The 15,214-nt window shown below is 36.9% G+C and overlaps 1 protein-coding gene across 13 annotated transcripts in view; it reads right to left on the minus strand.

The window, feature by feature from the left end:
- Positions 1 to 15,214, minus strand: part of LOC131240181 (uncharacterized) — a 44,826-nt gene that overhangs the window by 26,715 nt on the left and 2,897 nt on the right. For 10 of the 13 annotated variants that reach the window (XR_009168646.1, XR_009168647.1, XM_058238283.1 and 7 more), the window contains exons 2-6: positions 13,640 to 13,839; positions 13,495 to 13,555; positions 10,168 to 10,216; positions 7,715 to 7,769; positions 4,234 to 4,321 (exon numbers count right to left, since the gene is read on the minus strand). Coding sequence is in view for 11 of the 13 variants with exons in the window: in XM_058238283.1 (XP_058094266.1) it covers positions 4,234 to 4,321; positions 7,715 to 7,769; positions 10,168 to 10,216; positions 13,495 to 13,555; positions 13,640 to 13,839 (453 nt within the window). In the remaining 2 variants the exon portion in view is untranslated. The remainder of the gene's footprint in view (positions 1 to 4,233; positions 4,322 to 7,714; positions 7,770 to 10,167; positions 10,217 to 13,494; positions 13,556 to 13,639; positions 13,840 to 15,214) is intronic. The other 3 variants (XM_058238276.1, XM_058238284.1, XM_058238282.1) reach the window with 3 other exon arrangements.

The following is a 15,214-nucleotide window of genomic DNA, read 5'->3' on the forward strand; positions in this document are numbered from 1 at the left end:
ATTAGATCTGTATTATTTTTCGTGTCAAGCCTTAAGACGAGCTCATCAAATGAATGGACGGTTTAGATATAACATATACCTCATGATCAGACCCACAAGACTTGCTTACGTCAAATGAATAGACCGGTACGCGTTACGCAGCAAGTTGCACAATTTAATAAAATTGTATACGTGCCACATGGGCCCCACCATGCGTATGTATTTTATCCATGCCGTCCATTCATTTTGCCACATCATTTTAGATTATGATTCAAAAAATTAGTAAGATCCAAATCTCAGGTGGACCACAGCATAGGAAACAGTGGGGTTATAGAATGCTCACCATTAAAAATTTCTTAGGGTCCACTGTAATGTTTATTTTCCATCTAACCTGTTAATAGGGTCACACTAACGTGGATGAAGGAAAAATACACATGTCAGCTTGATCTAAAACTTTTGTAGCCCCGATAAATTTTTAATGATAGTCGTTTAATTATTATTGTTTCTTATGGTCCGGTCCACCTGAGCTTTGGATCTGCCTCATTTTTGGGCTCATGCCCTAAAATTATTTGGCAAAATGGATGGACGGTGTGGATATAACACATTCATCACGAGTGGGGTCCAAAAAACTTTGACACTCGTGTGCTACACTTCACAATCTGAGTCCTACCTAATTCGCGCCCTTAGAAAATTGTACACGAGACATGTATTAACTTAAAATTTACCAATTAAATTATGGACTGTAATTGCTAACTCAAAATGCCAAAATCAAATTGTTTGAATAGTTTTAATTGTTAATTTTTGGACTCTTATTTTTTAAAATAGGGCCTTTTGGTTTTTTTTTCATGATTCACTATCCAATAAATGTCCACCAATTCACAAGTGGGATAATGCCAATAAATTGCATAAATTTGAGGCTGATTTGGGGCATGGATTGGTCCTCCAAGTCAGCCCCAAATTGGCAACGCGATCTACCTAAATTTAATTCCATTTTTTAAAAGAACTACTGGGAGAAATGATATCAAATTGTTGAGTATATAAATTAGATATTTAGAAAATTAAATACATGAATTTTGTAGTCAAATTCAGGTTATCTGGTTCATAAATTCATCAGACAGTCCGATACAACTTCTCACCAAAGAGTGGACCGTTACACCACCATAAACATGTTCCAATTTATAAATGAATGCATCTTTGGAATGCTTAGAATATTCCGGATTTAATCCATATTTTTTCATATTTTTTTGGCAAAAAAAGAAAAAATGCGCCGTTACGGGCCATTACGCCCTCATATCCGTATCAGTTTCGAAGGGCACCATTACGCCAACCGATACCGCTACGGGACACCTTGGGTACAAGTCGAAGACTCTGAAAGGACAAGGGGTAGGCCCAAAAGGATGTGGATGGAGGTCGAAAAGACTTGATGACCTATGGTCTAACTAAAGGTATGGCCCTTGATGGATTGGAATGGCAAAACAGGATTCATATAGCCGACCCCAAGTAATTAGGATAAGGCTTAGATGATGATGATGATGATGGACGGACACTGACTGTCTCATAACTCCATCCTTGGTCAATGAGTCCCCAAACCTCTAGCTTCTCATGAACCCCGTAGAAACATATCTCAAGGAGAACACAAATCTTAGATCTCACTACATCCACTCACCTACATGGACTTAAATTCTCCTAATTAATCCATCCAATAATGTGGCGACATGTGCAAACGGCCATGAAAGTGACGGAAGATGCCGACGAAGGTGGCATAAATAATCAGCACACGTATGTGATCCTCTGAGAGACTCAAGTAACAGAACAATGGCAACCCATAAGAATGTCGAATTCCGTAAATGATTCAGCAAGAACCGAGCAGTTGCCTTCAACAATCACTAAAATTTCATAAAAACTTAGTTTTGAAAAATAAAATTTTATAGATTCATTGATTTCCAAAGTCACACATTGCATATATGTACATATTTAGGCAAGGGGATAATCTCACAATCCTAAAAATCATAAACCAAGCTCTAATTTGAAATCTTGACCTATCTAACAACTAACAATTAAAGAAAGAAAAGGTGGATAAGGTTGGAAATTCATTCTTCATGTAGGACCAATAATGGTGACCCACAATAGAATGCACATCTTCAATAAACATGAGTCCATTGAGTATGTTGAAATCATAGGAAATTTGATATATGATGAATTGGATGTCGATGAAGACGAAGTGCTCAAAGATATTCCGATCCTAGATTATCCACAGTTAATAAATCAAAATATACATTTTATAATGAATCAACGATTAGATCAACCAACACTGTGACTATAACAAATGTAGACTAGAAAAACCAATCAACGGTCAGATTTTTGGAATCCGATAAGGAACAATCACAACCATAGTTAAGTTGGTCAAAACTTATTCGACGAAAACGAGATCATGCACTTCATGTTGTGAAAATGCCAAAAACCCAACAACTTAATTTAATATAACCAATTGAACGAGAAGGATTGCATCATTAGCTTTCTCCAATTTCAAAAAAGCCTACATTGATTCAAACTCGAAATTGAGTTTCTTCCAACCCGGGAAGCCTGATACAGGCATGATCAAGGGCTAAAAATACATTGTGCGTAGGACATAATTATGGATCCCATATGAAGATTGACTTTCAACTTCATCTACATTTTCTTTCCTTAAATATTAGTTGTCAGATAAATTACAATTTCAAATTAGAAATTTACTAGGATTTTTAAAATTAGAAATTATCTCCTCTCCAAACTGTATAAATAAATGTAATATAGAGGCTTTGCAAAACAATTAATTGATATTGAACTTTATTTTTCAACACTAAAGTTTTGTCATATTCTAGTGATTATTGAAGGAAATTACCCAATTTTCATTGAGTTGCTCACAGAATCCAACATTTTCACATATTGTCATTGATCCATTGCTCAAGTCTCACACAAGATCACACGTGTGTTGATTATTTGTACTACCGCTACACTTTCATGACCGTCTTCACATGTCAATACAATAACCCATTCGGACTTAATCACATTGGGGCTCGTTTGAGAGCTTGTAAATGGAGGTAATGGGAAATGGAATTAGAGGTGAATGAATTGGTAGTAAATCGCTTACACAATTGTGTTTGGCTAGGAGTAAATAAAATGCATTTAAATCCAAATATTCTGTTTGGATGGGAGTAAATGGGAGGAATTGGAATGCATTGGAATTTTTCAATATATTCATAGGAACATATGTTATATCCCAAATGGATCCTTACTCATGCCTCCGTGGTAAACTCACAAGAGTTTCAACACAAGGTCATGGGTTTGAGTACCCATTGTGGTGAAAAACCATTGTGGTGTGAGTGCGTAGGTTTGTATGGGTTGTGAGTGCGTGTTAAAAAAATTGTTATATCCCAAATTAGTATACATATGTGATATTTAGGAAATGATTGTAATATGCCCACTGAAATATATACTTTCACCAAAAATGAGGAAATTTCGAGCCTTGGGTGGGCCACAAACGTAAGGATCACAAACAAGCAACTTGCCAATGTTTTTTAACCATCCGTTTATATGGCCAACCTTTGGACGGTTTGGATCATTCTATTGGTTTGATTTTCGTGATGTAGCAGATAATTGGATTGTTTCAGAGTATCATTAGTGTGCCACATGTACGGCGGGCGTGTGCGTAGCGGCACGTTTGTTTACTCATGCACTCTCCAAGGGAGCTCAAAAAGGCATTTCACCCCATTTACTTCCAAATCCTCTCTTAGAGGGAGGATTTCATTTCAAGACCCATTTACTCCCATTTCATTTCATTTCCTTGAGTTTACTCTCATCGAAATACACCTCAAATGCCATTTACTCCCAATTTCCCCCCATTTACCACCATTTACACCCATCTAAATGGCCCCTTAAGAAATTCAGCAAAGTTGCCACCAAAAAAACTGTTGTCGTTATTGCTGTTATCATCTTAGCCTTATCCTAGCTATTTTGGGTCAGTTACCAAAAATTATAATCCCAAAAAAGAAGGCAACACAATTACTTCTTATTCATCTAGCAACTTCCTCTAGTATTCCTATGCAAAAAGATTCAATTTTACATAACCTTTCATATTATCAATAGGTCAATAATATCCTCCATATTTAAATATATCCCATGTTGTGATGAGATACTTTGAAGAGACAACTTGAATAGAATATTGCTAAAACCATATGAAATAACACACACGCGTGGACACACACGCGATGTTACCTTCTTCAATTGTTTCAACTCCAGGAAGAACTCTAGTGAGACTCGCTGCTTCCATCATCTCAGAAAAAGAAGCATACCATTTGACATTCTGCAAATTACAAGAGTTTATGCACTGAAATGATGTAGGAAAATAATATGCAAAAATGTACTTCTGAATACTTTGTAGTTGGTGAGTCAGGGAAAAACAAAGAATGGAATACTTTATTCATGGTTCTCGTGAAATACTTTACCTCATTTGGAGAGTGAATAGACTGATGATCATAATAAATTACCGTTTCCTTTGTTTGAGGGCAAGAAAAATAGTCACTGAATGGGAGATGCATTTAAGGTTTAGAGATTACCAAAAGAGGGCTGTCAGGGGATTGGGGTATGTATTTTGTTTTTTTTTTTTTTTTTGTTTCTTTTCTTTTTTTATGAATTATGCATTCTGATTTTTGAGTTTTGGCCAGATTATCTATCGTCATCTCTTGTCCTATCGATCTCATAGCTTCCTTTTTTCCCTTTTTCAGTAAAGCTCCACTCTGATCAAAGAAAAAAACTCCACCCCATCATTAATGGCATCGACATCACCATTCACACAAAAGCATGGCACCATGGACTCAGATTAATCCCAACATAATAAATTACAATAACGAAACATACGGGCCACAAATGGGCAACATAAACCAGGTGATGTAGCCATAATCATGCGCAGCAGTACGGGCCAAATTCTTCCACCCATTAACCACCTAGGAGGCTCTCACATGGCATCTCCTTCATAATGATTGAAATAGCTTATATTTTGGCATTGTTATTCTGGTTTCATAAAGCAGAAGCCACGGTTTGAGATCTACACTACCAGCCAATCTTTCTTTCTTTTTTAATTTGATATTGATCTATGGTTGCATTAGTTTTATATTTATATATATATGGGCCACACCATAGAAAACAATGCCTAGCCATTGATAAATAGAAAAATACAAGTGTAACCTATTTGATGAGTGGATTTGGATGATTTTTGCAATAGGTGATCCTTGTGATAAGGCCAAGCCACTGGATGGGTTGGATGTCGCATGAACTTAACATATTCGAAATTATCTGTTGGGTGGTCCAACTCATTGGACTTGAGGCCTTCTGATGAGGACATCCGAGCACCATACCATAGGAGGGCTAAAGCAATCTCCTTATAGCTAGACGACCATTACAAGGGGCTCACTTGGCCCAATTCACATTCCTAGACACGTTGAAGACCCCACGTGGATGTTCGTGCATCTTTGAAGACCCTACACTGGGAAGATGCACGTGGGCTATAGATAGGAGCTTGATGGACACATCGGACCGTTGGATCAAGTGGACACGATGATCGGACCTTGGATCATCAACATCAGACATCTTGATCGTGGACCCCATGGGCAACGAAATAGTTTAGATGTTTAGATTGTTTACATGCTTGTTATTTTTGTTATACCTTATATTTATGTTGAGATTAGGGAGTTAGGAACAACTTTTAATTTATTAAGCGTCTTTATGTTGAGAATCTTATCTGAGAGCGCCTTTTTGTAAAAGGTCTTTTCTAAGACTATACAAGAGAAAATGGGGCGTGTGGAGCCCTAATACCATTATTTTGGAAAAAAAAAAAAATAGTTGTGTTTTCTCTTCTTCATGTGGTTTGAAGAACACTTCATGTGATTTGGAGCTTGTATGTGGTGTGATTCCATTTCCCATTCAACGGAGGTGTGAGGCTTCCATATATCATCTTCTTTCTTTCTTCATTTCTATCCAAATGAGGTATTTTCCCAAAAACTCTATCTCTATTCTTACATTCCTATCTAAAACCATCTGATTCATCTTTTTCTTTAACTTTTCATTATCCAACTTCAACCCCAACCGAAATTAACCATTGAAGACCCCAAATCCCTAACTTCCCCTCATCCAAAACCTTAATTCCCCTCTACCAATACCTAAATCAATCAATCCCATTTAACCAATTCACCCAATTTATTTATAATTTCTTCTTTTCCCCAAATTCTAAAAAACCCTAATTCCCATTTCCCATGAACCCTAATTTTCCAAATTTCAGATTTTCCCCTAACTAACCATAATCATAAAACCTACAAATCTGTCCCTTGAGTGTAGAACGTGCCTACACTAAATTGGAAGTTATATCCTTCCATCAGGCATAGTTTTAATTGATTTATGTGATTTCTTAACACGCAGGCATGTCATTTAAGTTAAATCAAATTTTATTTCCGATTGTTTACTCTTAATTACTTGGTGGGTTAGCATCTTTTGTTAATTGAATTACTTTATGAACTCTTTCATAATCTCCACGTTGCATGTTAGCATTAAATCATGTCCTACACCACTTTCTCATATATATGTGTGTGTGTGTGTGTGTGTGTGTGTGTGTGTAGAGAGAGAGAGAGAGTCATGCTCACCTGTGCACCTATGCACACATGTCATGAGTCCAATCTGAATGGTCCCTGTGGTGTGGCACCCCTTGAAATCCCCAGGGCCCAAATTTCAACCTGATACAAAAACTTTGGTGGGCCATAGCAAAGAGAGGTAAATCAGAGGAAACTGTTTCCTTTAAACATGGCCCACCAAAGTTTTGAATCAGGGTCAAAGTTGGGCCTTGGGGGTTTCACAAGGTGTTGCATCACGTGGACCGTTCAGATTTTGAGCTCATATCACATGAGATGAGTTCTCAAAAAAGTTCCCATGAGTTCCCGTGAGAATACACACACACACACACACACACACACACACACACACATAGGCATACTCACCTACGCATGTGCGCACCTTTGCATACATGTCATGGGCCCAAAATCCAAACAGTCCATTTGATGTGGCAACCCATGAAACCCCCAATGACCAATTTTCACCTTGATCCAAAACTCTAATGGGCCATAGCAAAGAGAGATGCAAATCAAGGGAGGAAACTATTTTCTTTTGCCATGGCCCGTCCAAAGTTTTGGGTCAGGGTAAAAGGTGGGCCTTGGGGTGCTGCATCACGTGGACCGTTCAGATTTTGGGCTCACATCATGTGTGATGAGTTCTCAAAAAGTTCTCATGAGAACTGGCGCGAAACTGAGGCACATTCCGAAAGAAAACCTGCATTAGCAGGGCAATTTCATTTATGTTTAGGATGGCATTATCATCTGCGAGACTGCCAATTACCATTATTTCTTACGTGCCAGGGGTACAAGAGGACTTCATCCCATTAGGATGTTTATGTTACACATTCCGAAAGAAAACCTGCATTAGCAGGGCAATTTCATTTATGTTTGGGATGGCATTATCATCTGTGAGACTGCCAATTACCATTTTTTCTTATTTGTCAGGGTACAAGAGGACTTCATCGCATTAGGATGTTTATGTTTATCATTGTATGTTTCAATCTCGTAAATTTAGGTTAGCAAATAATAAGAGAGCAACCAGACAAGTAGGTAGAAGACTGAAATACAATATCCAGCCAATGTCTGAAATATGGAGTCACCTGAACTTCAAGCAGCAGACATTTGTTGATGAGAAGAAAAGCACCCGGGCCAATTCTGAAAGGCCAAATAACGATTATAAGAAAAGAAACCGATTATAAGAAAAGAAACCACGTACATAACAGTAAATCTAATGGTTTTCCAATCAAGCTTCTTAAAATAAAATTAACTGTAAAACAGCATACTAAAACTATTCCCATTTTCTCATTAAATTATGAGTAGGAAGAGGGAATAATCTCTGATAGAACTCAAAAGAAAAAACAAAACTTTACTGTGTAACTCATCTCACAGATGAATTTGAAGGAAAACAAATTTTCCTCCGGTATATAGTAATCAAAAGAAAAATGTAACAGAAACCAGTTTTTTCCCCTCATATCTCAAGGTTTGACACGCGTTGGTCGAACTCTAGATATTGAATTCTTCTATGGTGCCTATCATTCCACCCGCCAATCAAATGGAACGTTTTCATGATTTTCACATGGTCCAAAGCTAGATTCTGTGGACACTTCATCAGCAGTCAACACTATCATTCACAAACTTCCTCAAAAGATTAATGTTTTATACCTGTTTTCTTCTTTATTGATGTTTTCTATCTGTTGTAATAATTATTACGATGATGGTGATGATTAACCCCTTTTGACTACTTGCATATCTAAATTTAATTGATTATCTTAAGATGAAGAAAAGGTGATGAATCTGATGACCATTGTATGCCTCCCAATTAGTAAAGTTCTAATAATGGGTATATCAGACGCCATCCCATCACCCCTCATCCACTCTATACAACACAAGCTGAAACAAAGTTACAAGTCTACTCTTGAAAAGAAAATTGAGCCTACTAATTTTATTTATAAAACATAAAGGATATGAGATTTTTAATGACAAATTATTATTTTTTAATGACAACAGGGTATCCCCGCCCCTTTTGAATGCGAGACTATTCACTACGGATGCACGTAAGCACCCGTAAATAGGGGTGTACATGAACCGGGCTAGCCAGGTTAACTCGCTCAACTCGGCCCGAAAAAGCTCGACTTGGCCCGACCCGGAACTGAGTTCGGTCCGGGACGGGCCATTTTCTTTAGCCCGAAACTGAGTTCGGGCCAAGTTCGAACAGGTCCCAGTTTGGCCCGACCCAGCCTTTAGAGTGTGTGTGTGTGTGTGTGTGTGTGTGTATTTTAAAAAACCCTAAATCCCCATTCCCTATCCCCTGTTGAGAAATCGCCCGACCCCACCAAACCCTTTCCCCTGCTCCCTCTCCCTGCTTGACCCAGCAAACCTCTCTCTCTCTCTCTCTCTCTCTCTCTCTCTCTCTCTCTCTCTCTAATCTTTCAACACCCTTTTTAGGTCATTGCTGGGCTTCTACGAGAAACTCAAGAAAGAGAAGGGTGACGATTTTGGGTCGTGTTACGTCGCCGGCGTGCCAGGATCCTTCTATGGGAGGCTCTTTCCATACAGGAGTCTACACTTCGTGCATTCTTCATACTGTCTGCATTGGCTTTCTCGGGTCAGTTTCCTCTTCCATGGCTTTTGAATCGTATCGCATTTTCTGTTTTTTTTTTTTTTTTTTTTTTTTTTAAACTCTGGATGAGAGAGCTATTTGACACTCTGGCGGAGCGTGATGGTTGATGTATTGGCTTTCTCGGGTCAGTTTCCTCTTCCATGGCTTTTGAATCGAATTGCATTTTCTATTTTTTTTAACTCTGGATGAGAGAGCTATTTGATACTCCGGCGGAGCGTGATGGTTGATACACGGTAACTCTGGAATCTACAAGTGACATGCTTTAACTCAAATTAAACCCCTCTCAAAGCTCACAGTCTATAGATGATTACCCAATATCGATTGGATGACTTAAACTATCATTAATGTACATCTGTTTGTTGAATTAGGATCTTTCGCTACTTTTCATCTCAACTGTTCATTACATGTCCCAACATTGCCCTATTAGAAATTTGGCCCCGTATAAATTTTGGTTTATGATCAATCGTAAATAAGTAGTTTAATTTGTGTTATTTGTTTGGTAATTATACAATTTTTCAATGTCATGTGTATCAACCATCACGCTCTGCCAGAGTTTCAAAGTTTCTCTGGTTTGGAAATGGAGGGATTTTCAGTTTTTTCATGTTCCAAACTACTTCGTTTTGCTGTAAGGTCCGAATCTGGCCCAAACTCGCCCAATTGCTGACCGGGCCGAGTTCGGGCTGGACATGTTAGCCCGGTGGCCGGGCCGGGCCGGGTTGAGCCCAATTCGACTCGGATCGACTCGTGTACACCCCTACCCATAAACCACGTGCATTAGGTAAGTGCACGGGAGGGGAATCGAAACCGCATCTATGGGGAACACACCCACGACACTAGCCGTTCGCCCAAACCCACGCTGGGTCAAAATTGTTAACAAAAAAATGGATCAGGACAACTGATTTTATATAAAAAAAAGTTGAACTTAATTCTTACCGATTATAATCACCAACAGCACACCTCCCTTCAATTGTTTTCAGGCCAACTGTAGACAGTTTCTTAAAACATAAGTTTACAAAATTTAAAAATGACACTAAACATATATAAGTAGAGATGATTAAATGGCAATTTTGGTCAAACAGAAATTCAGGTCTATAATAGGGTATAATGATGTAAACAATTAGGAAAAAAGCAGATATTAGTAAGAAAATTAAGTTAAAAGTCATATCACCCACCCACAATTAGTAGATATGGCCACACCCATCTAATCAAAATAGTTGATAGGCAAGTTGGGAGACACAGCATGATGATGGAAAATCTGTAGAAATAGATGGAGACAATTTGTATGTTGAAGAACAGGGATGGAAGGAGAAAAAGGATAGATGGTTTGGAATCATGCCTACCCATTGGTTGCATGGAGTGTCATCCGACGATATCATAAGTAAAGAGTAAACTGAAATTCCATTCATAATTTAATTATTCATAAAAGAGTCTTTACACACAAATATATACATTTCCCAAAGCTAAACCCAACTCTAATCCTGACCATCCACTAAGTCTAATCCTAACATATATGCTAATATAATTTAAAAACAATCCGAAATATCCCTAATCCCATCATAACCACACAGCCCTTCCATATATTGGCCATAACTCAATGAATCATGCCATAATAGCATGATGTTGGGCTGATTTGAGAGCCAGGTAAATGGTATTTCAGATAGGACCAATTGGATGTCATTCGGACATCTTTGGGCTCCCGAAAAATGGCCAAGAAAATAGTGATGAAAATACTTAAGCCCGAAGTGACTATATTGGGGGTATAAATTGAGCCTATTACTAATAAACAGCTAGGTAAGTTAAGAAAACCAAAATGTGTGAACCATACGGACCCATAAAATGGTTAGATTGTGAGCCACAAACAATTGTACAATGTAATCGAGCGAAACCCTACCCCCCCCCCCCCCAAAAAAAAAAAGCATGGCCTACCTTAATATTGTGTCTTGACTCCAGTGGAAGTTGATGATCTAAGCCCAGTCTTTGGATCAGCTTGATTGTCTTCAGACTTGACAACTTGGCACATTATCATTTTTTTCCCTCCTTGTATGGACCGGAGTCCTTGTCGTAACCTCGACTAATTCAATGAGCTTTCAACTGGGACCAATTATCATGTCATTCAAACATTGTTTGACAACCGATACATAACCTACAAAATCGATGAATTTTTTTAATTTTATTTTTTGAAAAGCAATCAGATTTCATTAGAAAAACACTAAGATAATGCCCAAACTACAACCCAAACCGGAACAACAAAAAACAAAACAAAAAACAAAACCAAAAAAAAAAAAAAGGAAGAAGAAGAAGAACTCCCTGAAAAGGCACAACACAATCTTAAGGATCATCCATACAGGACATTCAACAACAAATGAAAGACCCCTGCTAAGGATGGAGATAACTTAAGCTCCAAGTAACTCGATTGTGGTAGACTATGACTATCACTTACTAATTAAGCCCACTAACTAATAAGCTGCTAACAAAATTAAGAAACACAAAAGATCTAGACTAACTGGAACATAAAATGGTCAATCAGACTGCAGTCCACAAACGATCGAAAATATAAGTATGGGGGCTCCCATTGAATGGAAAGATTATTAACAAGCTGATCCGTTAAACAAATAGATGATGGAATGATGCATCAAGGCTACACATCACAAGTGTGGAGTTGAAACTAGATCCCACTTGGCATAGGCATTTATGGGAAATCTAGACTCCAGTCTAGTTGAGGCCCGCAAATCTAATAGAACGCCACTGTATGCCAACCTGTTGGACTGTAGGGCCCACAAGTCTAACTAGGAATTACTTTTGGCACTATATTCCAGTGTGACAAATATCGCCGAGATTTTGAAGATCCGGAGATATTTTCACAATAAAAATAAATTGCGCGATATTATTCCAAGATTTCCAAAATATCAGAAGTTTTGAATTTATCATAATTTTTTCGAGAAATTATCCAAGGTATTCAAAATTGGTTACATAACGGCCGTTACGTAACAGCAACAGTCATAACCATTACGTGTTATGGGGCTGAAACGGCTGTAATGGCCGTTACAGAAAAAACAACAACGGTCCGTAATGGCCTTGTAATAGTTTTTTCAAAAAATAAAAAAGGGCCATAATGGCCCGTATCATAACGGTAACGGTGGTGGCTGTTATGGCCACCATTACCGTTTTGGAACACCTTGAAATTATCCCAAAATAAATGTAAAAACAATTTAAAATTTTAATTAAATAATTATGTAATTATATATTTAAAAAATTACATTAATTTATCGATTTATAATAAATATTTTTCATTCTTAATTTTTTAGCAAGATTTTTTCCAATTATCCCAAGACAAACCTTGAAATTTTAAAATCCCAAGCCGAGAAATTCCCGAGAACAAGATTTGCCACAATGCTATTATATACTAAACCGGTTGGTGTCTTTTTTACTCTTCCACAGACCATATAATCATCTGACTGTTGGCATATAGAGTCTTTCAATAAGTTTGAAATCTATAGTTTGTTGCTTGTTTTAGATTCTCTCTCCCTTTTTATTCCAAGTAGAGATTCAGCTAAATTAAGAAAGCTATAATTGGACCAATAGGAAGCAAGTTCTAGAGTATTCTTTCTAGGAGATTCTTGATTGTACGGGAGTCAATAAAGGGTTCCAAAGCAACATGTTTAATGATCAGTTACAATATATAGTTACACGAGCGTGCGCACATACGCTGAGTGAGTATTCTTTCTAAAAGATTCTTGATTGTACAGGAGTCAATAATGAAGGGTACCAAGGCAACATGTTTAATGATCAGTTACAACATATAGATACACACGAACACATATATACCGAGTGAGTATTTGGATGTATCCCAACTCAAAATCGACTTAGTTATCTTCGCAGAATTGTCCATCAGCTATTCATTTGAGGTGTGAGAGAAAACATAAACTGCACCAAGAGGGATTTGGTTGGTCTTTCAACTTTATCCACCCTAAATCAATATGATTCGCACTCTACGTCCAAACAGGCCATAAGTTGTAAACATCAACTACAATTCAAAAGAAGATTGATCAACATAACATCTTGGCCTAAGGGGATGGTTTCAACAAAATGTCTAATTTTATATCAAGCACAAAGGAAATAAAAATGCCAATAGAGAAAAGGAAAGAACAACATCTAGATCTAAGTGATTATTGAGATATAGGCTTAGCTCGCTATGACAATGAGAAAATGAAAATACAATCCTGTTAAGATAGAGAATAGCATACAGAACAAACACATTACCTCTTAGCTGGGTAAAAAATGGTTCTTGGACATGAAGCTCAAAATCTACCACCTTCAACATCTAATAGATAACAGTATCATTCTAATTGTTTCCATCAAGCTAATCAAAGAGAGGGATGAAATAATGTCATGAACATTACTGTACCTTTACCAATTCTGTTCCCTCAGATGCAATCAGCTTACTCCACTCATTCTCTTTCTGCTTCAAGCATTCATCTTCCTGAATTGAGGTAATTGTGTTAGATGTTCTCCAAAAAGCTCCAGAAGTTATACATGAGTGCAAAGTTGATGCCAGATGCTTGTACAGAGGGTATAATGGGACTCCTCCAGAAGTCTGCAGAGCATCTGCAAATGACATAATTGAAGCACTCATAAATAGAAAGAACATGGAATGTTTAGATCAACCATGAGAATGGACATTTCCTTCTATGAAAACAGCTTTTGAAAGGTTTTTCCCCTCTTAGAAGGCTGCATTGAGACACGAGTTCGATCCCAACTTAGAGAAATAGAAATGCACTTATGTCTCCATCAAAATCAAGAGCTGAAAAGAAGCAATTATAGAAGGTAGGTACAGTCCTTCACAACTGTAGACACATAAATAAAAATAGGTGCCTGACTACAGTATTCCAAGGTCAAATCTTGCACCAATACCATTAATGTCAATGACACACTGATGCAAAATAGAAGTGGATCCCAGAAAAGCTCAGGAGTGGATCCTATGATATCTAGTTGGAGATTTGGGCCCACAATCTAAACAGATGTTTCTGTTGGCTCCTGATAGTTTGATCAAGTGATGCGCCCACATGAGTGGCCGATCAGTAAAGTGGACCCACGCCTGATGCAATACTGCCGTATCGTGTTCACTCCAATATGCAATAAGGGGGTCAGATACGGGCTGACATGCGGATTTATCAGTCTTTGCCAGTTCTAATACCTCGAACCTATCTGTCTTTGCTGTTTAATACAGACCATTGCAGACTTTTGGTTGTTTATTTCGATTTGATGTATACAAATTAATTGGTGGCATAAATTCCTACATAAATTTTAAATTTTTAATTGATCTGATATTTAAAATCTTAGAATAATTAATTTAATAATTCTAAGCATATATTGAATATAAATCCAAACTTTAAGATTATATGATTTGTTAACATAAATTAGATTTATTTTAAGATGCTTTGCTTAAATTTTAGTTTATATTGTAATTTAATTATGAGGTTAGTATTTATAAGATTAATAGTAATTATGCCAAGTTGAAATTCAAATTTAATTCAAACATCTTAAGAATTAAATCTAGTTAAAATTAGTTAAATCAAAACTGAGAAGAATTTTGAATTACTTAGAAATTAAGGATTTTAGTGTTTGGCAATTAATCTAAATTTTAGTATATGTGGTTAATTAAATTATTAAAGTTAAAATTTTGATATGATTAATTTTTGTATTCAAAACTATGGGTTAGATTATAATTTAAATTTTTAACATAATTTAATGATCAAGTCAGTTAAGCACTCTTTAAGGATTAAAAAAGGGGAATTGAAATTTATTATAAAATAATTAGTTCTATCAATATATAATAAAAAATATATATATAAATTTCATGACTTGGATAAAATTTCCCGTAAAATTTGGCAGTCTTGGCATAAATTTTTAGACTATTATAGAATACAGCTCGAACCTCTAGAAATTCTAAAATTTTCAGGTTGTTGAAAGCCAATTGAAC

Source organism: Magnolia sinica, chromosome 3, assembly GCF_029962835.1.
Source record: "Magnolia sinica isolate HGM2019 chromosome 3, MsV1, whole genome shotgun sequence".
Lineage (NCBI taxonomy): Eukaryota > Viridiplantae > Streptophyta > Magnoliopsida > Magnoliales > Magnoliaceae > Magnolia > Magnolia sinica.